The 23,299-nt window shown below is 35.8% G+C and overlaps 5 protein-coding genes across 7 annotated transcripts; 1 reads left to right on the top strand and 4 right to left on the bottom strand.

Annotated features, from left to right (window-relative positions):
• Window positions 1-319: 319 nt before the first annotated feature.
• On the bottom strand, window positions 320-2,975 carry LOC107029786 (succinate dehydrogenase assembly factor 1, mitochondrial). Its single transcript, XM_015231231.2, has 2 exons — window positions 2,851-2,975; window positions 320-985 (listed from the first exon to the last, which is right to left on the bottom strand). The coding sequence occupies exon 2, from the start codon at window positions 931-933 to the stop codon at window positions 631-633; it is 303 nt and encodes a 100-aa protein (XP_015086717.1). The 5' UTR covers window positions 934-985; window positions 2,851-2,975; the 3' UTR covers window positions 320-630.
• Window positions 2,976-3,832: 857 nt separating this feature from the next.
• LOC107029814 (E3 ubiquitin-protein ligase SGR9, amyloplastic) lies at window positions 3,833-5,959 on the bottom strand. Its single transcript, XM_015231261.2, has 3 exons — window positions 5,454-5,959; window positions 5,145-5,287; window positions 3,833-4,275 (listed from the first exon to the last, which is right to left on the bottom strand). The coding sequence occupies exons 1-3, from the start codon at window positions 5,846-5,848 to the stop codon at window positions 3,935-3,937; spliced, it is 879 nt and encodes a 292-aa protein (XP_015086747.1). The 5' UTR covers window positions 5,849-5,959; the 3' UTR covers window positions 3,833-3,934.
• Window positions 5,960-7,095: 1,136 nt separating this feature from the next.
• Window positions 7,096-10,517, bottom strand: LOC107031192 (pentatricopeptide repeat-containing protein At2g37310). Its single transcript, XM_015232476.2, has 2 exons — window positions 8,018-10,517; window positions 7,096-7,466 (listed from the first exon to the last, which is right to left on the bottom strand). The coding sequence occupies exon 1, from the start codon at window positions 10,415-10,417 to the stop codon at window positions 8,462-8,464; it is 1,956 nt and encodes a 651-aa protein (XP_015087962.1). The 5' UTR covers window positions 10,418-10,517; the 3' UTR covers window positions 7,096-7,466; window positions 8,018-8,461.
• Window positions 10,518-11,932: 1,415 nt separating this feature from the next.
• On the top strand, window positions 11,933-15,278 carry LOC107031191 (pentatricopeptide repeat-containing protein At3g53360, mitochondrial). The gene is made up of 2 exons (XM_015232475.2): window positions 11,933-12,045; window positions 12,336-15,278. Exon 2 carries the CDS (start codon window positions 12,451-12,453, stop codon window positions 14,704-14,706), a length of 2,256 nt encoding a protein of 751 aa, XP_015087961.1. The 5' UTR covers window positions 11,933-12,045; window positions 12,336-12,450; the 3' UTR covers window positions 14,707-15,278.
• Window positions 15,279-16,385: 1,107 nt separating this feature from the next.
• Window positions 16,386-23,131, bottom strand: LOC107031190 (kinesin-like protein KIN-5D). 3 transcript variants are annotated; one of them, XM_015232473.2, is made up of 22 exons: window positions 22,748-23,130; window positions 22,242-22,371; window positions 21,968-22,126; window positions 21,127-21,603; window positions 20,759-20,856; window positions 20,513-20,669; window positions 20,368-20,437; window positions 20,037-20,113; window positions 19,885-19,938; window positions 19,713-19,793; window positions 19,500-19,611; window positions 19,248-19,334; window positions 18,987-19,162; window positions 18,740-18,901; window positions 18,551-18,658; window positions 18,312-18,470; window positions 18,147-18,230; window positions 17,598-17,803; window positions 17,396-17,497; window positions 17,214-17,323; window positions 16,964-17,124; window positions 16,386-16,731 (listed from the first exon to the last, which is right to left on the bottom strand). In XM_015232473.2, exons 1-22 carry the CDS (start codon window positions 22,903-22,905, stop codon window positions 16,561-16,563), a joined length of 3,099 nt encoding a protein of 1,032 aa, XP_015087959.1. In that variant the 5' UTR covers window positions 22,906-23,130; the 3' UTR covers window positions 16,386-16,560. The 3 variants fall into 3 exon arrangements, with proteins under 3 accessions (XP_015087959.1, XP_015087960.1, XP_027775262.1); XM_015232474.2 differs by having other exon boundaries at window positions 16,964-17,115; window positions 22,748-23,129; XM_027919461.1 differs by lacking the exons at window positions 16,386-16,731; window positions 16,964-17,124; window positions 17,214-17,323 and having other exon boundaries at window positions 17,395-17,497; window positions 17,593-17,803; window positions 22,748-23,131.
• Between the last annotated feature and the right edge of the window lie 168 nt (window positions 23,132-23,299).

Below are 23,299 nucleotides of genomic sequence, written 5' to 3'. Positions count from 1 at the left end.
TTTCACATTAAAAGTTTAAGTGACAGTACACATTAAATAATTTCATTTGAAAACATTTCATTCATAAATTTTTGAATTTACTCTGCTGTATAATTGCTAAACGACGATAAAATAATGTGGTGCAGTGATTGAAACTACTCCTTCTTAATCAGAATTCTCGAATTTAAACTCTGCGTAACACAACTTTGACCAAAATGTATCTGAATTCTTATTCTGATGATCGATTCAACTTCTGATCAAAAAGTAAAGTCGCTTCGATTAAAGTGTTATTGTTGTGTTGGTAAGGACATATGAAGAAAAGTAAAAATAGATAAAATGCTAACCAAATAGTACATATTATCATACATTATGAAACAATCCGGTATTACAAAAACTATCATTCAATCATAGGATAAGCAAGATTTTTTTCTAAAGAATTTTTACACTATCAAGTCGAGCTTCAATTTTTATTGAAGAAACGTAAATGTAATCTATTCCATCTCTCGAGCCTCGATGAAAATCCTCTTTTAACACCATATAAATGTTTCTGAATACTAGTATACTCAGTATGATAATCCCAGCAAAAGAGATGTTATATAATCAACCAACTCATTGTAATAGTTGAAAAAAAGAGTGGTTTCTTTACAAAATCTAGGAGGAGGATGAACCTGTTGTTTGTGAAGAATCAACACTTAATGATGACAATCCAACAGTATCAGGGCTTTTGAGTTGATCAAGTTGTTTGTTACCACGACGAAGTAAGTACTCGATATAAATAAAATTCTTACGATCAACTTGCTTGGAGTTTTTGCGGAACTCAGTGGATACAACTGACTCGATTTGCCTCCTTTCTTCAGCAGGCTTGGAGCGGGCTGCTCTTAAGAATCCTCTATAGAGAGCAAGTGCTTGCTTCTGCATACCAGATAGCCGCTTTGGTCCACTGGAAGCTCCCATTGCATCTTCAGGACGAGCAGGGACAGATACCCGATTAAACACTTATGGATTCCTACAAAAAAACTCAAGTTATACTACTACAATAATAACTGGATTCATAGATACACAGAGTCTGGCAAAAGCTCTAGATCAGCCCCCAAGGGTGAGCACTCATTCCGCCCCCTACTTTGCTACTGTTTTGTCAATCTGCTATGAGCTATATACTGGAAAAAAGAGATTGTAAAACTAATTACAAGGCAGTCGTTATTTTCCTTTCTATCCTTCTTTGATAGTGAGGACCTATCGAGAACAATCTATCTTCACAAAAAGGTAGGTGTAATGTCTACGTACAAGGTACCCCTCACCAGGACCCACTTGTGGAATTACATCCGGACATGTTCTTGTGGTTGCAGTAGTTTATTCAAAGAACAACAAAAGAAAACCACGATTTGAATAACTAGTCCTTAGAATCTGAACACAACTATATTTTACCAAGTTTAGAAGGTGTCTGGCCTAATTCCTACAGGTAAAACCGGACAACGACCACTGTTGAAGCTCTACCTCCTTTGGATATCAGGAAGGACAGTTATTCTAATTCTAGAACTGAGAACCTCGCGCGTGGAATGGGCACAACCTTGTGTTTGTGAACACACTGTTCTGGAGATCCAACAAGAAAACAAGAGGCCACATGACGAAATTAGCTTCATCTTTTTCTATCATTGGAAAATATCAGATTCTCTTTCCCTATTTCTCTATATTCATCATCAAAACAAAATATATCCTACCTTCTTTATATAAAAAACTGATATTTAGTTGTATGAATCTCTTCCAGGAAATTTTCATGTTATATAATACTTCAACACATTGCTGGACCACCGAGGACGGACATGTTTAATTATAGCAAAATATATGAACCGGAAAGATAAAATCAATTTATTAACAAAGTAATTATATCGAATACATGGCAGACCTCTTTTTTTTTTTTTTTCAGTTGTATGTGACCTAAGTTACTCGGACTCAGCACCTTTGCCTCTGTAGCCATGGCAACTATGATATCGCACACATGTGGATTTAGGATTTGAAGTTTATGGTCTGGTTCATATTCACGAATACAACAGCAACAATATCATGTTCTGTAGTGCCACAAGTAGGTCTGAGGACGATAGAATGAACACAGACATTTCCAATGACTCGGTATCATCTGATTTTAGCGTAGGTAAAGTGTTTACTTGTCCGTTGGGTGAGACCTCTTCTACTCCTTTAGCTGATTAAGAGCCGGATGAGAATCCTCTCAAATCCTCGAATGAGAACTTCCCTTAAGGAAGGAAGGAATCTAGGGAAGAAGTCGCAAGGATAGTTCCATTTCACTTTACTCCTATCTTTGTGAGATCGAGAGACTGTTTTTGATAGACCCTGGCTCAGAAGAGAATTTTCCGAAGCAGGAAAAATACGATAGCACAATTAGCTGATAGTACCGCACATCGAACTAAACCTACTACTAGAAGGGGAGGGGATGAGGCTAGCTTCCTACCTCTCCCACACGACAACACTCGACTACTTCCTAACCATCGGCTCTGATAATCAATTTCCAAACCTTCCTATTTACGAATCTTAGAAAAATTACTGATTACATAAATTTATTTGTTATAATCTAGATCGGGTTCAGGATATGTACTGCATCCAGTCAATCAAATTCTAGCTAGCTTTCCCCCTACATTTTGAATCAGAATTTGAAAATTTTATCTTCAAATACTTGTTTCATCGTGAAATTAGATCAGATTTTCAACAGTTTTAGGGATAAATTACACTTCCATTCACAAAATCCCAAAAATTATACGTTCAAATATAACATCAAGTTCCAAAAAATCACAATATAGAAAACACAAAATTTCAAATTTCAACTTCAAAATGAATGGCTAAACGGAAAAAATGGCATACCTTTGTGTATTGCGCCGTCGTTGAGGTAGAAATTCCTTCTCAGGCCGAACTGAAAGAAAACAGAAATTTTGAGGCGTTATGGGGAAGATGAAGAAAAATAACAAAAATGGTCCCTTATGTTTAGTAGTAGGTTATAATTAGCCCATTTAGAATCACTTAAAGTAATTTTGATCCTTCAACTTATCAAAAGTGAAGATTTTTTTTTAATCTTCGTTAGATATTGACCGAACTCATAAATAGATCCCTAAACTTGTTAGTTTTTTCCTTCAGGCACCTCAACTACGCATTTTTCTATTAAAATTGCATCACCCATATTTTGTTCCTTTTAAACACTATTAGCTGATTTTGATCGGTTTTTCTAATTACAAATATCTTCAATTGTGTTTGTATTGTAATGATTTTGATCGAAAGAATGAAGACAAATTGTGAGTTAGTCTTTTTTGTTTTCTAATTTGTTGAAATGAATTGAGGTAAAACACAATTATTGTCGAACAATTTTCCTATCTATTGGACTAATGAGTTCGGAAGAACATATGTATCCTCTATCAATACCCCTCACATCTGATTCCACATCTATTTTGTTCCTTTTAAACACTATTGACTGATTTTGATCGATTTTTCAATTGCAAATATCTTCAATTGTGTTTGTATATTAATGATGTTGATCGAAGGAATGAAGACAAATTGTGTGTTAGTCTCATTTGTTTTCTAATTTGTTGAAATGAATTGAAGTAAAACACAATTATCGTCGAACAGTTTTCCTATCTATTGGACTAATGAGTTCGGAAGGACATATGTATCCTCTATCAATACCCCTCATATCTGATTCCACATCAGCCAATGATGTTTTAAAGAAACAAATTATGAGTAATTCAATGATAAGTTTATTACAACTTATACACTAACCAAAAAAAATTCATCAATATTAGTTAATTTTCAACTAATTTTGGAACTTGAGGTATAATTGATAATATATATAGTATTGATATATGACATATGATTTATATTATAACTTGGAAAAATAAAAAACATAAAGTAACTATATTATGCTAATTCTATAAGATTAATTTTACTTAATTAAAAACTAATTACAATTACTAATTCCTACAAAATTTGCACTATCACTCATCTTGGCCACAACTTCCCACAACCGTTGGATCTCAGCGTAAACATCATCGGACGGTAGCTGATATCGGCAACATGGACACGTGTTCCTTTTTTTCAACCAAGGCAATATACATATCCAATGAAATGTATGATGACATGGCAATTTACAAACATCTCTTCCTTCTTTCATCTCTTCCTTACATATAACACATTCCTTCCTCCCGTCGTTGTCGTTGCTCGCTTCTATTGATGGTAGTGCTACTACTACCGCTATCGATGTTGCCACCTCCTTCCGATCTTTTCCTCCAATACCATCACCTGCATTAGAAGTGAATTCAAGATTTAATATGTATATCTAAAGTTTTTTGAAACTATCAGGTTTGATTTATAATATTATTATTAATTAATACCATTAAATTAAATCTAGACTTTGGACCATCTTTTTCACTAGATAACGAGCAATCATTCATCAGTAGATAGTAAATACTAATGTAAAGTGATTAAATTGGTCCTAGTTACTCTTCAGAGCAAAGTGGAAGAAAAATGATTCTCGAACATGAAAAAGGATGCAATGAATTTGAAAGAATTGGATGAGAAGTCGTATGAAGTGAAAAATCTCATGTAGAGTTTTGCGGAATAACAATAAGGTGACTTACTTGTCAACTTTTTCACTATCAACCGAAGAAATCAAACTCTACTTTACGTAAAGTTGCCAAAGTACAATTAACCTATGAATTTGAATCATTGGTTATATATATCTAGTATTGACCATAATTTACATGAACCCCAAAAAAATGAGTACTAATTATGTCTTACGAGAATCAGACTCGTGTCTTCGACATAAAATAAAACCAATGACAACTTAATCATTGGACGAATAGGACCAAAAAGCTATACTTAATATATCTCATTTTCGAGAATAGAAATAGCTCGTTCTGGTTCTACACACAATTCAATCAAGATTATTATTTTAAACTATCAAGTATCATATTATCTATCCACCCGAAAAATATACCTACAAGCAAGCTTTCTTATTTGTAATGTTAAAAATAAGACAGGTCAATTATCACCTCTCGATTACAATGTAACAGATTAAAATGATCCGATAATGTAAAAATACCTGACGAATTCAATTGAATCCATTTTTTAATTAAAGAAATATGTATATGCCACTATACATAATATACCTGCATGAATCATAGCATTGACAAAGTTCTTGCACTTTGCTAGCAAATCAATAAACTTCATGATGATTTCTCTGTTGGAACAACTAATGCTAGAGAATTTTAGTGCATCTTTAGCTATGTATTGACAAATAACAACGCGCCACCTGTTAGGATAAAAATAAATAGAATCAATAGAAGTAGATAAAAAATCACTATCGTTAAAGAGATATTATAGAATGACAAAAGATCTATAGGTTTTTATAACCAATAACAATTTTTATTGTTTTAAACGATAAAACATATATATATAACAAACTATCTAACACGTACCTTGATGGAGGTAGATCGAGTGCTTCGGGATCATGTTGACGTAGTTCACATAGAAGGAGGAGGAGGAGAACCGCGTCTAAATCGCGGTGTTTCATAGAGGTGGTTGATGGTGGTGGCAAGATTGTATCATTATGCATGAAATGAGTGAAAATTGCTAGCTTAGACAAAAGGTGTTTGGCTATGAGGAGGGACTTGTTGTGTAGAGAGAGAGAGTGAAGGTGGTGTAAGGTGAGAGAAAATAGCATAGGAGAGGAGAGGAGAGAGAAAATACGGCGGTGATGGCGGTGGTGGAGGGAGGAGAAGTAAAGTGTTAGATCTGAAAGTTGATGAGAAGTGAAGGTGGAAAGTGTAGACATGAGTATGGTTTCTAAGGGAATTTGATCTAATTTTTCCATTATGGGAGATCATGTGCGTTGTTTGGTGAGAGAGTTTTGGGAGTTTTTGGGATGTGTGGGATTTTATAGGGACTCAAATTGCTTGGACAAATCACATAGGATTGTTATTATAGATCTATGTGAAAATATATATATGATTTTTTCTATCTGAATTACGTGGTACAATTTGATTATGTGTGAAGATTAAGAAAGAAATGAGCGTTTGACCATGAAATTTCATCAGATTTTGAAAATCTATCTTCATCACANCCCCCCCCCCCCCCCCCCAAAAAAAAAAAAGGAAAATAGAAGTTTATATACAACGTCAAATATTCATGTTAATCTATGGTCAAACTAGAGCGAAGACTTATGAAATTGTTGTAAAAACTCAAGTATTCGTTGTACCAAGTTTAAACTTCAAAATATATGATCAAACTAGAGCGAAGACTTCTGAAGTTCAAAAAACTCAAACTTTCATGTCCAAGTTTTAACTTCAAAATCTATGATCAAACTAAAACGGAGACTTCTCAAAATTATATTTCAAAACAAAGCTTAGATATTTATGTGGTCATAAACGATAAAATGAGAATATAATTGTTTATAAATATGAAAAAGAAATTTCCTTTTAGGACAAGGAGTAAACTTATTGATATTGTGGCAAACAACACCCAAAAAAGGAGATTAAATAAATTGTTAAACAAATCTAGCAATGATGGTTAGTCAATTAACAAAAGTTGTTCTTCTAAAACTTTTAGCTAAAGCAAAGAGTTCTATAGAAAAGGAAAAAGTAAAGGCAAAAGAAAAAGAGGAACATGGATTGTAACCTATAGTGGTGCAATCACTTTTAGACTAAAATAGAGTAAACACAGCCATGTGGGCTTTCACACAATCAATTGAAGATCCCAAGTATCAGTACTAGTTTTCTAGTTCTTTTTTTGGGGTGGGGGAGGTAAAATCTCATCTGACCAAGTCTTGATGGACATAGTTATCTGGTACAGTCGTACTTGTACTAGTGGGAGGTAGCTGGTACACCATGGATTAGTTGAGGTACACATAAGCTGTATCAGACAGGTTATCAAGAAAGTAATAATGAAAGATGCATTATTAAGTAAAGATGTGGTTTTGGAAAAGCCTAGGGATATGAGTTAGGTAGAGTAGAATGGAAGGGAATGACTGGGAATATTGGCCTTTGTCCAGAAGCATGTGTCCATTTTATACAACTACAATAATTCCTTTCTTTTCATTATCTCTTGTTTAACAACATGGTGAAAAACAACAAGCATAAGAGCAAAAATATCAATTTGGCCCATTCATGGAAAAATATGTACACCTTTTGGCCCTACAAACAAAGTTGTAATAATTTAGTTAGGTGCAAGTTATTCCCCACTGTAGCTTGCACTTATCAAGGGCTCTTGTCACTTACCCTTTTCATCTCTCACAGCTGCTTTTGGGCTTTGTGCATCTTTTTATGAAAAAGAATGGTAAATACTACTTGTGCAACATTCCCTGCATTAAAAGCTGAGATCTTTATACTTGTTAGGTTGCATGTAGACAGCGCTTTAGGATCACGAACTATCTGATGCATCAGTCACTTGGATGAATGATTGTAATTGTTGAGATGGGCGTGTCGATGCAGCAACTGCAATGAAGAATTTCCAAATGTGAGATTCTGAAGGATAATCAACTTTCAGATATTCGAGTAGTATAAACAAAGGTCAAGCAACTTGATAATTTAAACAATATAAGATAAGTCGAATCAAATAAATAAGCACTGCGATTGTATCTTGAACATGTAAAAATGCCATACGAGGGAAGAAAAATAGGTGGTAACTACCTCTCCCCTACTTCCCAACGGAGAAAATGGAAGAACATTCAACTAGCATTATAACAAATTTTCGATTAACTAACATTACTTGTGATCATACTAAAGGAATAGTCTCACAGAAAGGCAGTTGATGAAGCTCCCCTATTAGCCTAACAGTTGTAAGATCACATATTTCTAGCGAAACATAGAAAAATCATCCGAAATTGAAGTCCATGCTAGTGTACACTGGTTTTTGTATGGGATACTTCTGTTAAAAAAGAAATCAGAGGACACACATGTACGAGCTGAAAGTATCAAAGCCCACAAGAAAAGGTAGTTACTACTCAATATGTATACTGTATAGTACATTATTGCTGCCAGCATACCAGAATATCTACTGCTAGGCCTCCAAAAGGCCTTCCAGAAGCTGGTGATCCTCTCTCCAAAGTATTTCATCAACTGAAAAACAAATACTTTTCCCAGGGGATCATAAAGTGTTTTCACCAAAATACTCTCTGGTTTCGGTTTGTCCTTTTGAACGTGTCTCTTTGTTTACCAGTTACACATTTAAACCACATTTGAATTATTTCTTGAGCACTTTTACCGCTTGAAATGTTGCGTCTTGAGTTACCACAGAGGCACAGAATGACTTCAGGCTATCACTACAGGAAGAGTATTATGCTTGCTAAATGACTGTCTACTTCATCACGATAAGACAAGGCATTCTTCTGAATAATGACACAACAGAGTTGATGGCAACCCTGTAGTCTTGCTTGCATGGCCTAGAAAACTACTTAGCCGGCAACCTCTTGCTCATTGCAGCAGATTTGTCACATGGTTTCCTCCTTAAATTCATCCAGTATCACATAACCATCATCCCTCATCGAACCAAGCAATCTTTCCAGTACCCCATAAACCTCTCCAAACTTCTCATTTGATTCATCTGTTGCTACAAAGCTTTTTAAGCCTTGACATGTTTCCATCCAACTACTACCGGTAATCTTCTTCAATCCAAGAATTTTCATGTTCTTCCTAAGCTCCTGAGCTTCTTCCCATCTACCAGCTTTTGAATATAAATTTGCCATGATGGTATAGTTTCCAGTATTTTCAGGCTCTATTTCAAACAAACGACTACATGCAAATCTACCAATTTCAACGTCACCAAATACTGAAGCTCCATTAAGTAGTGCACCCCAAACCCTTGCACTTGGTTCGATTGGCATCTTTCTGATGAAATCAACTGCTTCATATAGCTTTCCTGCTCGACTTAGAACCCCCACCATGCAAGCATAATGTTCACCCGAAGGCTGAATTCCATACTTCTCCAACAACTCAAAAATTCTCCAAGCTTCATCAATCAGTCCTGAATGGGCACAGGCTGCCAATACAGCAGTAAATGTAACAGAATCTGGCCTTATGCAATGACTCAGCATCACATTAAATAGACTAAGTGCAGCCTTGGCTTCTCCATGGTTAGCATACGCTGAGATAATTGCCGTCCAAATAATGACACTCCGATCGTTAGTGTGATCAAAAACTTGCCGTGCTGATTGTATAAACCCCAGTTTTGCATAGGTATCAATAACTCCAGTAGCGACATAGATATTTTGATTACAATCACTCTTAATGGCATAGGCATGCACTTCTTTTCCTCCTTTTGCAAATGATAAATCGGAAATTCCCGGAAGAATACTCGAGAGAGTCACGGCATTAGGCTGATCACCTGATAACTGCATCTTTCGAACGAACTCTAAAGCTTGCTCGTACAAATTATTCTGTACTAGACCTGTTATCACAGCATTCCAAGTACTCAGACACGGTTTATCAATTTCTTGAAATAGATTAACAGCTTGATCAACAAATCCATATATCATGTAGCCTGAAATCATTGCACCATAAGTTATCTCATCCGGCTCAGCCATCTCTTCAAAAAGCTTTCTTGCGTAATCCAAGCTACCACATTTTGAATACAGTGCAATAATCGAGTTATAAACTGCAATGTCAACTTCAATCCCGTTCTCTGTAACATACCGGTGAACTTCCATTCCTAACATAAGATCATTCGACTGTGCACAAGCTTGTAGAACACTCACCACCGTAACCCCACCAGGTCTAAACTTTTCTAAATGCAGCATTTCTCTATATAATCCTTTGCATTCCTCATAAAACCCACATTGAAAATAACCCGATATCATCGAATTCCACGACACTACATCCCTTTCAGGAACTTCATCGAACACATTTTTCGCCAATACCAAATCACCCGTTTTCGAGTAAGAATCAATCAAACCATTCAATACAAACACATCTGAATCAAACCCATTTTTTAAAACATAACAATGAATCATCTTAGCCAAAACAGAGTCCCCCAACACCCCAGAAACAGCTTTTAACACACAAGTCACTGTAAAATTATCAGGCTTCACATGGGGTGTCTCAAAATTCTCAGATAAAAACAAAGAAAACAACTTTAGAGTTTCTACATGGTAATTCTTAGAAGAGTAACCAATTAGAAGGGCATTCCAAGAAAATGTATTTCTGTCAGGTATTTCATCAAACACATGGTGTGCTTCTTTCAAATGTTCATTTTTTGAGTAGAAATTGATGAGTTTTGAAGCAAGGAAGTTGTTTGGGATCGTTGAAGAAAGAACAAGACGGGCATGGAGCTGTTTGCCTTGACGAATCAAGCAATGTTCTTTGCATAATTGTAAGAGATAACCATACAATGTGTAGTCAATATTAGTATAACTTTTGAGTCTGTGGAGGATGAAGGCTTTGCCTTGCATGACATGGGTGGCAAGTCGAGTTTTGAATAAATTATTTATATATTACTCCATTTGTCTCGTGTTATAAACTATTGAATTCTGTCGAACTCGTATAGCAAGTCATAAACAACTCAAAAATCATACTATATTGATTAACTATTTATATACGACGAAATACTATTTTTAAATTATTGAATTATGTTGAACTTGTCTAATTGATCCTGAGAACTCGATATAAGAGTTGTGTATCGATAGGTTTGGTTTTAAAGTTAATTTGTTCGATTTATTGGTTTATAGTCATGCTAAATCGTTACGTTATCGACTTATTGGTTATTCATTTATCGGTTATTGAATTAACTGTTAAGATGCGACACAAAAATATCATTTAGAAGTATGATGACAAACTAAATAAATCAAGCACATAAGTTCATAGATTGCATTTTGTTCAAAAACAACACTAACACATTGTAGAATAATCGAGAGTTTGAGATGTCAAAATAAAAATATGAAACTAAATTCTATGTCAAGAATTTTATATGCCAAATGGTGTAAATATGATTAATTAATTAGTATCGGGTTATCAGCGTCAAGCCGTTGAGAACCGACAATTTTATAATAAAAAAATTAAAATCGTTGTCAAAATTTGCTAAACCAATAGTACCCTTTTGATAAATTCATAATTTTTTTATATTAGGATTATTGATTTCGATTCGATTTTGAACAGAGTTATACTTTGACATGTCAACTAAAAAATCATGCTAGATCGATTTTAACCTTTTCTTTTCCCTTGCCCTATCTCGTTTAGTCATTATTTCGTTTATTATGTGTCTCGACTTGACTTATTTCATTTTATTCATTATACATTATTTATTATTTCGTCTATGATACAATTTTCTTAAGATTTGAGTCATTAAAAAAAAGAAAGAAATAAACTTGAAAACCAAGACATACAAATATATCCTCGAACTCTAAAAAATGGTATGGTATGCTAATACTTCTCATTATAATTTTTGGGACATTGATTTTCTTATCGTTTAAATATTAGAGCATATATGACCTTTCCTCTAACGGAAGACTAAATAGAGACACGTGACATAATCTTATGCGTCGATTCGATATTTAATAAATGTCGAGTTGGTGGATAAAATTATAACACGCATATGCCTGTTAGTATAAATAATATATATGCTCTAGTTTATGGACGACCGATGCACCAATATCCCAAAAGTATGGCGGAGGATATATCTATACTATTTACGATAATTCGAGGAATATTTATCATTTTTCTCGTGAATTTATGATATACTTAGCATATTTTTCATATTTAAGTATTCAATATCTGGTCGAGCTACAAACATATACTACCTCCATCAATTTTTAATTGTAATAGTTTCTTTTTTAGAGTCAAATTAAAAAAAGTTTAACTAACATTTTTATAATGTATTTTTTATTATATTGATATACAAAAAATTATAATATCGTATATTACTTTACATATAGAATGGGCCAGTTTTTCAAATTCAAATCACCAGCCCAAATGCCTCATAACCCATTGGGACCTAGACACATTTTGGCCCGCCAATTTCAAACGACGCCGGAGTAGCCGTATCTGGTTCGCCGTCGATCTCTTTTTCCGGCGACATCTCATTGTAAGTTATTTCGTTTCTCTCTCTAGATTCCATGTTCGTAATGTTTCTATCAGTTTCCTGCTCACACACCGTTAAATGCTATTTTACTAGAAAATACGAACTATGAATTGAGCTGAATTCGTATATGCTTAAGAGTCACATAATGAGTTCAGAAATTGTTACACATTGCGTGAAATTTACAAATTTTAAGCAGATTTTTCTGTTTACATTTGCTCGAATTGCTGTTCACTTTAAAACATGCAAATTGACTGGTGTGGTTCATATATTTCATTTTGTATTTGCTATTGCAGATATAATAATACTGGAATGAAGATTCAAGTAAGTAGGAGTGGATATAGAGGATTCCGATTAGTTTTGGATTGTCGCGTAGTTGAATGATTGATTGATTGTGAGAATCTTTTCACAATGATAAAAAGGTTAGGATCATTCCGGTGCTATGTCAATCATAGGATACCGTCTTGTTTCAGGAATGAACAGTCAAGTAATGATCATATAATCTTGTTGTGTAAGCAAAAATTGTTTAAACAAGCTTTAGAGTCATTTGAGTTGTTAGAAAGGAACACAACTTATAATTTGTATCCAAGCACGTATGCTCAGTTAGTTTCTGCGTGCTCATCTCTTAGATCCCTACCGTATGCAAGAAGAGTTCATACTCATATTTTAGCATCAAATTATCAGCCAGACATGATTTTTCAAAATCATTTGTTGAATATGTATGGGAAGTGTGGGTCGTTGAAGGAGGCTCGTAAGGTGTTTGATGAAATGCTTGAACGAAATTTGGTTTCTTGGACTTCGATAATTGCTGGGTACTCACAGAATGGTCAGGAGAATGAAGCATTAGATCTTTACTTTCAAATGCGACAGTTTGGTCTTATACCTGACCAGTTCACATATGGAAGTGTAATCAAAACTTGCTCAAATATGAACCAGGTAGAGTTAGGGAAGCAGTTGCATGGCCATGTCATTAAATCGGAACATGGTTCCCACCTTATTGCTCAGAATGCATTGATTGCGATGTACACGAAGTTTAATCAAATTGATGAGGCATTGACAGTGTTCTCCCGTATTAATTCAAAGGATTTGATATCGTGGAGCTCAATGATTGCTGGATTTTCACAGCTTGGTTATGAATCAGAAGCTCTGTCCTGCTTCAGGGAGATGCTTAGTCAGGGCATTTACAAACTGAATGAATTCGTTTTTGGAAGCATTTTTAATGTCTGTAGAAGTCTTGCGCAAGCAGAATATGGAAGACAAGTACATGGTTTAAGTATAAAATTTGGGCTTAGTTTTGACGCTTTTGCTGGTTGCGCTGTTACTGACATGTATGCTAGATGTGGATGGTTGCATTCTGCAAGAACTGCATTCTACCAGATAGGAAATCCTGATCTTGCATCCTGGAATGCTCTGATTGCGGGGTTTGCATACGGAGGTGACCGTGATGAAGCTGTATCTCTCTTTTCTCAGATGAGAACTTTGAGGTTGATCCCAGATGATGTCACAGTTCGTTCTTTACTTTGTGCCTTTGTAAGTCCATGTGCTCTTTTTCTAGGAAAGCAAGTGCACTGCTATGTTATTAAGAGTGGCTTTGATTTAGAGATTTCCATCTCTAATACATTACTTTCAATGTATGCCAACTGTTCAGATCTTCCGGATGCACATAAAATTTTCAATGAGATAAAAAACAAAGCAGATTTAGTCTCGTGGAATGCCATTCTTACAGCTTTTCTACAACAGCGAGATTCTGGAGAGGTCTTCTCGTTATTTAAGATGATGCTTCTTTCTTCTAATAAGCCTGATCATATTACATTAGTTAATATGCTTGGGGCATCTGGAAAAGTAGCCTCTTTGGAAATCGGAGACCAGGTTTGTTGCTATGCCATGAAAAATGGGCTAAGTGAAGATATTTATGTCATGAATGCTTTAATTGACATGTATGTGAAATGTGGACATATGACAAGCGCTAAGAAGCTCTTTGATAGTATGAACAACCCTGATGCGGTTTCATGGAGTAGTTTAATAGTGGGGTATGCTCAGTTTGGATACGGAGAAGAGGCTCTAGACCTCTTCCAGAAGATGAGAGATTTAGCTGTCAAGCCAAACCAAGTTACCTTTGTCGGGGTTTTGACTGCTTGTAGTCATGTTGGACGAGTAAAAGAAGGGTGGCAGTTGTTCAGAGCCATGGAAACGGAGTTTGGTATTATACCAACTAGAGAGCATTGTTGCTGTGTGGTTGACATGCTTGCCCGAGCTGGCTGCATAGAAGAAGCAGAAGCTTTTATCAATCAAATGGAAATAGATCCTGATATTGTGGTGTGGAAGACTTTGTTAGCTGCTTGTAAGACACGTAACAATCTTGATGTTGGCAAACGAGCCGCAGAGAAAATTTTGGAGATTGATCCCTCGAATTCTGCTGCACATGTGTTACTCTGTAACATTTTTGCTTCTACAGGCAGTTGGAAAGATGTTGCATCACTGAGGGGTCAGATGAGACAAAAAGGCGTCAAAAAGGTTCCAGGTCAAAGTTGGATCGAAGTCAAGGACCAGATCCATGTCTTCTTGGCTGAGGACTGTATGCATGCAGAAAGGGACAGCATATATTCCATGCTAGATGAACTATGGCTGCAGATGCTGGATGATGATTATTTGCCCCTCCAGAGTTAAGTTTTAGGGGTAAAACATTTGGACAGGATGACTATTGGATATACGCTTCTTGCAGTGTCCACATTGTGGAGTTGCACCTTTACATAATCAGATTTTACTTATGCAGGTCCTTGAGTTGGTTTTCTAGAAATTACGAGGTCTGGAAAGTGAAAACAAAAATTTGCCAAATAGCTATGCAGAGACATGCTTGACTAGAGAGACACTGAAGCAGCAGATATTCTTGTACAAATGGTCAAAGCAGTTTGCTGTTTTCCATGAACAAGTTGTCGTTTCATACAGAGATGTATTTCATATTTCCGATTAACTGAAGATTGCTGCCAAATAGAAAAAGATATGAAGATAGCATCAGGGAAAAAAAGTTAGAATTGCAATCAAAATTTGGAACTCAAATTTCAGGATGGCTCTACTGCTTTTAAGGAGTGAATGAGGAAGCTATTTACTGTTTTGATTTGTAGACGCACACGAAACAGCAGTCCGCTCTTCTTACTCCCAGTATCACTTTTTTCAGTCATACATCTTTGTTATGTTCAAATTGCACGCCTGAAGAATAATAGCCTGGTGATTGAGAGGTACTATTACAGCACCTGAAAGTTCACAGAGTGTGAGATTGAGTCCTCGAGACTTCAGTATTCTTGAGAGGATCACTTCAGGATATGGTAAGTAGAGTTCTGAGAGTGTTCTCATCAAGAATAACACTGAGAAGGGTCTTGAACTGAATGAAAGGCACAGCAAAATCTAGTAATGTGTAGGCAACTCCTTACTCAGTAAATGGTCACCTTGTGGAGGAAGAAGCACTGCCTGAGGCAGCTTTCATGCAGAACTCTTGTGAAATTTTTTTATTCTTTGCTTTACTGGTTTAATGAAAGACCACGAGACACTTCCATAAAAGTTGCAGCTTCTTATACCACCAAAGGAATTGATGCAGTGTAACCAACTGAAGCGGCAGATTACAAGAATCACGAGTTGTAACTCTCTGAACCATTAGCTCCCTTGAAGTGAGGAAGTAAAGCTTGTATTTTCAGAAAGCAGGTCCGAGGTACTTGATGCCTGATAGGGCTTTCTCATATGCAGCCCCAGGTGGTAACCATATTTTCAAGCCCAAATGACCGCCTCATTACTAGTAAAGTTCACTAAACTGTAAGTGAAGCTTTGGACCATTTGCTCTAAGAAGGTGATTACTGCACAGGATTAATGGTCATCGACAAGAAAAACAGATTTCCAGTATGACACTATATGGTCCGTAAAGAGTAGTCAGAGGGCTAATAATAAGAGAACTCTTAAATTTGAGCGCTGCATTGCAATGAGAAGGCATTAAGGAAGTCAGCTATGTTAGAAGGAGTTGCTTAAAGTGTTCTGAGAGGAGATTGCGACATAGGCCTTAGACTGAACCGATCTAAGGTGGCTATACGGGTTTACGCCTTTGCATCAGTCATAACTATGCTTTTGTGAGTTTTTGCCCATTATATTATTTGTTTTGTAGTGTAATTGTTCAGCAACCTATGTAGGAATCTATTAAAGATTAATACATCAGTTCTAGATTTCAAGACCCTTGTTTATCCAATATCAAAGTGGAAATTTCAAGTATAATGCACTGAATACTAACATATTGTATTTTTGTTGTACATATTAGTATGCTGTTTCTAATATACGTATTTTAATATGACTTGAACACTTAGATGTAAAGAAACATTGATTTTATTTTCTGAGGATCCAACTCACATGTTGACATGCCTTACTTCTTTTACTAAAATACTACATCCGGTTACCAGTAACAGATATAAACCTCGATTGATCAATCTCTAAATCAGTTATCCTACTTCAAAATAGGAACATTTGGAATCCAACTGAATTTCCTCATCCACCTTTGGTTGCATTAACATTTCTGTTAGCTCTGTTTGCTATTCCATTGCCTTGAAATGACTTGAGTGACTCTTCGAGAAAAGGAGTTCTGAGATTTTCAATAGATTCCCTACTTGGCACGTTAACTCTTTTCCTCCTCAGAGTTGAGCTTGACAGTTCATCAACCTAGTTATTGAGAAATTCTATTAATGATAATTTCCATTAAGTTGGTATTCTTTTTATACAGGAGAAAGAGTTGGCGTTTAAGATTTTCTAAGTGGAGGTCTGTTTTCTGAATGATGAAGAGAGAAAATTTAAACCGTTCAAAAATACAGATTGTAATAGCATTGTGTGAATTTGAGTATTATGCTTTTTAGTTATAATTCAAAAATACTTGCATAGTTTTCTGAGCTTTAACCTTATACTCATCTGTCAATACTTTTCCTGCATTTTCCGCTATCTCTGATACTTCGGATGAATGACTGTCTTTCATCTGTTTCATATCCTCAACACAAGGATGAATAAGTGAACAGATCTTCTCATATTCATCACGATCAAGTTTCAGCAAACCTACAGCAACTTTAACTCTATTAGTCTGTGGCAATAAACCTCGAGTTTGTTCACTTGTAACATCAGAGGAAGAAACACTATTTATTCAGACAACATACTTTCCATAACAAAAAGAAGATTCCTCTTGGAAATAGATGTTTCTTCTAGTATGGAAGTCACGGTGGAGGAAAACTGAGTGCCGATCTTTCCATTAGATTCCATAGCACTCCTGAACATATCGAGGTAAAAATGTAAAAGAAGTCCTCAGATGGTAGTTGATTCATCTGAAATGATAACTCACTTAACAATAGAATCGATTGAGTTGATGGTTCTTGTTTCTTGGGAATGAAGGGATTCTTGGGCATTTCTCCATCCATCTTCGATCCCCTTTGATTTTGTCAAGCTGAAATTTAAGATGAGAAATATAATAGCTTGATTAAAGTATACAATACAAAATACAGTGCAATATTTATAGATATTATATCATGTGAAACCAACTCAACCAGCAGTCGATGTTTCCTGCTAGGTTACTCTTCCAAAATTCCAATCTAGTTGAATCCTCGATATGGTTGGCTTCTGTGCTTTCAATGTAGTTTGTCCACTCTTCATAGGCAGAATTAGCACAATCTTGTATGTCTGAGAACTCAGCATTTAGATTTCTGGTTTTGATATTAGAGCACTCTCTAAGGTCATTGACTGCTGTTTGAACCTAAAGAAACGAAAAAAATGGAAGTATATTTGATAAATTTCTCCCTGAAAGAGATAGTCCTGCAGTAAATCCATATAAGAAAATCCATAAAAAAGCTATGATGTTGGTATGAATATCATTCACAATATAAACCTTCATGGAAAAGCATTCTCAGCTGTGATTCTTTAGTATAAATTCTAATTATTTAGTTGAAGGCGAGCCTTGGCGTAACTGGTAAAGTTGTTGCCATGTGACCTGGAGGTCACGGGTTTGAGCTGTGGAAACAACCTCTTGCTGAAATACGGGTAAGGCTGCCTCTAATACCATAAAAGGTATGTACAAGTTGCAATGAAGAAGCACATACCAGCCTTTTCTTCTTAGTATTGGAAGCTAATATAAGCTCTGCAACTTTTTCTATGAGTTGATGTTCTTCACTTGCAGCCAGCTCCTATAGAAATAACTCTAAGGGTGAAAAGAAACCAAGACCAATATCTTCATAGTTGGAGGGTCCGGAACAACGAATAAATACCTCAAACTTCTCCTCAAGAGCACAGAGTTGCTGATTATTAATTGATTGTGATTTTTCATCCATTAGTCTCAATTTTGAAATACATGTATTCAAGGTCTTGAAAAAGTTGAGGAGAACTTCAGAGGTAACTTGAATTTCATGATATCTTCTTGTTTGATACTGATGACGGAGAAAATAAACGAAGTTGGATACACAAAATTAAGAGTATCTGGAAGAAAATTTATAGCATGCTTATGTACCTGTTGCTCTTGTCGCACAAAAGCATTTATCTTCACCTCAAGTTCCCGAATATTACCTTGCAGACAGTTGAGTATAGCATTAACATCAGCGGAAATCTTTCCAACAAGCTGCACAAGTATGCTGGCAAAATTGAGTGAAGGAAGGGTGGAAAGAAAGTAATGCTGACTGAAAGAAGTATCCACGCTTACATCTGTAAAAGCAGAAGAATGCTTTGATATTTCTGAATTCACTTTGCTTAAAGCTAGCTGAGAATTTTCTTGAAGATCTTGGGCTGGAACAGCTAAATTCTGGATATCGGAGTTATAATTGTCTTTCAGCTTCTGGAACTGAACCTTCAATTCATCTGTAGCCTGTCCGTGAATTCAAGATTAGATAAGTTCCATTTTCAGGTCACAGATTATCAGAGTACCGTATGTCGAAAGAATTTCACTGTACCCTTCTTTTAGTAGCTAAGAAGGATTGCATATCTTCTAATATTACATTCAATTGCTGCTCTTGTTTGCTTACAGAACTTGCTGTTTTTCTCTTTAAAATTTCAAGCTGCTGAGTTAATTTTCTGCGGAAGCTTTGCACAAGGATTCTGTTTCTTTCCTCTCTACTGTTGCCTTTTTCTGTTTTATAATAAACATATGTTAGAAGAAGAAACTGATCTTATTCAGATAAAGACTAAAGTCCTGAAGAGATAGTAGTGCAAACCAATTTTGGCAAACAAGCTGGATATCTCTGATTCTGCATTCTCTACTTCAGCTCGAAGCTCACGTGCTTTATCAGTCATTTCCTTTTCTGAATAACCAGAGGTAAAATATGCAGATTTCAATAATTTCAAGAATAAACTTCTCTCCTATGAGCCGTTAACGGATACGTATTTATTCCTACATGGTGTAGGATTCAGGAAAGCTTTGGATCATCTTTGTATTTCAATTACATTGTTTTGGACATACTTCTTACCAGATTTAATGAGATTGGATACTAGAGAATCCTTCTCTTGAATCACTTCTTTCGCTCGCCTATTTTGAACTTCTAGATCATTGAAAGCTTGTTCAGCTTTCTTTAGTTCTCTCTGCCATAAAATAGAGGCTGAAAAGTTTAGTTATCTTGTAGGTCCTTGCTATCATGGTAAAAGAGAGACACATATAGTAACTTGTTCAAGTATCATCCTACCTGAGTTCTCTGAAGTTGTTCAGTTAAATCTGCTGTCAGTTGTCGCTGATTATCATAAAGATCCTGAAGCTCTATCAGTTTCTGCTCAGAATGTGTAACTTCTCTATTATCTTGGAATAAACGAGAACTTGCATAAGCTGGCTGCCTACAAGATAGACCAGATGATACTTACCTTGTTTTTGGACTCTAAATCAAGTTCTGTGAACTTCAGTTTCTCAACTATCGCCTAAAAAACGGAAAAAAGAAGAAGCATTTGAGTTATAAAGTTTGTTACTATTTTACAGATCAAGAGTAGCTCTCCAGATATATTGATGGTAATAGTACCTTATGAGCTGCTTCTTCACTCAGGTAACGATCTTGTGGTATGTAAATTCCATTTTTCTCCCTCGTTGCATGTAATTCTGCAGAGCAAAGAAGAATGCCTACTGTTATAAAGTGCACGAAGCACCCTGCATTCACATAAGGTCTGGGGAAGGGAAACACCCTAAGGGGTGTGATGTAGGCATCCTACCACGATGCAAGCATCAGTGGTTGATTTCCACGGCTCAAACCCCTGATCTATAGGTCACACGGAGACAAACCGTATTCCTTCAATGCCTACTGTTAGAATACCACATAAATTAAATAATTGTTTAACTATAAATCTCATTTTAACCTTGCTTTAGGCAGTCCATCTCCACATACAAATCTTTGATTAGGGCAGATTTTGTCAGCTTCTGGTTAACCTGGAAATAGACTTGAGAATGAAATATATACTCATCTAAAATCGTAACAAGGCTCCAAAGAATAAATTTGACTACCTCTGGCCTGTTTTTAATTTGCTTGGCACGATTAGCATATTCGAGAGTACTGAGAGTCTCTTCCAAGCACTGGATGGACGGTGAAACTGTGGCAATTATGCATGTCTTTGTTTTTCCTCCTAACGAATCCCTCAGAAACCTTGTCAACTTGCTATCCCTGATATGCCGAGACTTATTTTACAATTGCTGCTTCTGTATTATAACATCTGTTGCAATGTATATGTAATGACTAAATACGTTCAATACCTGTATGGAACATGTCCAGAGTGATCAACCAAAGCATTGATGACCCTGCCCAAGGTAAGCAAGCTCTTATTTATCTCACCAGCCTCTCTTGCTCTTCCCTGTATTTTAGAGAAGTAAATGTGCTTATGAACCTCGAATCTCACTATAATAAACTGAGCGATTTAACTTATATACAGTGACAATTTAAATAATCTTTATACTATCAGTGTAATCTAACATGTTATGGCAAGTTGTCAGCATTATTTTCCAGGTAAGTAGTTCTACTTATTATGAGCTACCTGCATTTATCTTTCAGGTGACGTGATAGTGCATTTGTGAAATGATATAATAACTACTTCCGATTATTCTGAGAAGTTTCATTAGTGTACCTCTTTTGCACCAGAACGTAAAATGTTCTCGGATCCAGCTAGGTCAACAAGATTCAGTTTTCCACACTTTAACAGCTCTAGTCCCTCGTGAGTACATTCCTTAACATGTAAGGTGATGGAAAATATCGAATGAGACCTATTGCTTTGTTTATTAAGAAGCGTTTCAGCTGTATGCTTATTAGCAGACCCTTTCTCCAAAATTTTGTATATTTCATCTGCAGTTGATACTGTCACCTCTTCTAAACCTCTAATGAAAACTGCGCCTTTTCCATCCTCCATAAGAGCTAATGGTTTTCTCTGCTTCTCATCTATCGGTTTTGATTCCTCGTCCAGGGAAAGAAGATCTGTTATCTCCTCATTATAAATTTCTATATATGCAACTTTCATAGTGTACTCAGCCTTTTGAGACTCCAAAATGTCAAAAATCTCTTGGACTGCTCTAGGTATTACTCCAGCATTCTTGTGAAACTCCCCATTCTACAAGCATCAACATTGAAATAGGATGTAAAAACGATAAAAGCCAACAAAATCAGGGGCGGAGCTACAATATAAGTTAAGAGTTTTGACGAACCAAATAGCTTTTGTATTAGGGAGCTTCATTAAATATGTATAAATATTTAATAACGAACTTAGTAACTCAATTGAGTTACAAGTTCGGTGACAAGTTCAAAATCCATAAACTTCAAATATCCTGAATCCGCCTCTGTCATCGGTGGGGAATCGAACTCTCATCAACAAGCTGAAAGTTCAGGTAGCCAACCAACTGAGCTACTAAGATTTCCCCGCCTCTGTTATCTTTTGGGGGGGGGGGGGGAGAGAGGAAGAAAGAATCAGAAAGAACCTTCTCTTTAATTGCTTCCCCTTCCATTGTGTAAGTTTTTCCTGTTCCAGTTTGGCCATAAGCAAAAATAGTACAAGTATATCCTTCGAGCGCCTCATTAACAAGAGGAGCCACAGACTGATCATAGAAGTCCTTTTGCTGAGTTGATGGACCACAAACCTAACAAACATTGTGGCATCAAAGGGGTTCGAATCAACGTTACTACACAAAATTTCGTAATAATGAAAAAAAGATATAGAATAGATTAAACTTAGAGACATTGTAAGAAGATAACCTTATCAAAGAGAAATGCTTTGTTTATCTGCTTAGTATTTGTGTTCAATGTTGCAGTGACTTCTTGTTTTAGCTCGTCGCACGAGATCACCAAAGGGCCTTTCACCTTCATTTCATCCTCATTTGGAGGCCTAAAAGACAAGTATGTCACTAGCTTGTAAGTCTCAATAGTAAGTTGATGAGTCGATCACCTACACGTCTTGATTTTGGTGTTATATACTAAAAATAACAACAATAAACCTAGTGTAATCCCACAAGTGGGCTCTAGGGTGAGTGGTGTATACGTAGCCTTACCCCTACGGCCCTACCTTGTGAAAGTAGAAAAACTGTTTCTGATAGACCCTCGACTCAAGTAAAACAAATATTAAGAACATGTAGAGCTCCAAACATGTGACCTTATTGCCAATACACTTAGGACAGTAAGGATTCCCAATTTTCTTGAAATTAAGGTGTAGTTATCGTATGAACGCGTAGAATTAGCAATGGAAAATTTCAACTTGTTCATACCTGCAACGCAATACAACTTTCACATTTACCCCTTTTTCATCATTTGATCTGATCAACCCTGATCTGCATGTTTTTTCAGTTGATGACCATAGTGTTTGAGACATCAAGAAAGGAGAAAAACTCCCTCTTCTTTGATGATTTGATTTCGGAGTATCCATCAAAAATGCCCTGTATTTTTTTTTGTATGGTACTTCAATAGTACGAGCTGTTTGATTATGACTTCTTTTTGGAGAATATATCGTTTGCTAGTAACCAAAGTCTCACTCTGATTATGTTGACCGGCCGGCCGGTCGAATATGACAAGGTTTTTTGGATAGTAAGATTTTAGTTTTTTGTATATAAAAACAAGAAAAGAGAAACAGAAAATTTAATGTATGGCGTTACACTTGTGTTGTATAATAAAGAAAATACTGTTTCTTGATGAGGTTTAACTACTTTTATTTGACGTTTTGAGTCATTAGTCAATTAAACGTTAGAGAAATAAAAGACATTAATAATTTTAACTTTTGTCATTTTGCTACTTTATTGGTAGCACATTGTAGGTACACCTAA

The sequence above is a fragment of the Solanum pennellii genome, chromosome 9 (genome assembly GCF_001406875.1).
Source record: "Solanum pennellii chromosome 9, SPENNV200".
NCBI classification, from domain to species: domain Eukaryota; kingdom Viridiplantae; phylum Streptophyta; class Magnoliopsida; order Solanales; family Solanaceae; genus Solanum; species Solanum pennellii.
Note: the sequence above shows the minus strand (reverse complement) of the source record. Positions and strands in the feature narration are given on the sequence as shown.

Coding starts and splice junctions, on each gene's coding strand:
- LOC107029786 (XM_015231231.2), bottom strand. CDS start 933: ATGGGAGCTTCCAGTGGACCAAAGCGGCTATCTGGTATGCAGAAGCAA.
- LOC107029814 (XM_015231261.2), bottom strand. CDS start 5,848: ATGGAAAAATTAGATCAAATTCCCTTAGAAACCATACTCATGTCTACA. Junction 5,288..5,453: donor CTCGATCTACCTCCATCAAG/GTACGTGTTAGA, acceptor TTATCCTAACAG/GTGGCGCGTTGTTATTTGTC. Junction 4,276..5,144: donor CAATGCTATGATTCATGCAG/GTATATTATGTA, acceptor CTTCTAATGCAG/GTGATGGTATTGGAGGAAAA.
- LOC107031192 (XM_015232476.2), bottom strand. CDS start 10,417: ATGCAAGGCAAAGCCTTCATCCTCCACAGACTCAAAAGTTATACTAAT.
- LOC107031191 (XM_015232475.2), top strand. CDS start 12,451: ATGATAAAAAGGTTAGGATCATTCCGGTGCTATGTCAATCATAGGATA.
- LOC107031190 (XM_015232473.2), bottom strand. CDS start 22,905: ATGGATACTCCGAAATCAAATCATCAAAGAAGAGGGAGTTTTTCTCCT. Junction 19,612..19,712: donor AACAACTTCAGAGAACTCAG/GTAGGATGATAC, acceptor ATTTTATGGCAG/AGAGAACTAAAGAAAGCTGA. Junction 17,804..18,146: donor ATACTAAGAAGAAAAGGCTG/GTATGTGCTTCT, acceptor TCGTTTCTTTAG/GTTCAAACAGCAGTCAATGA.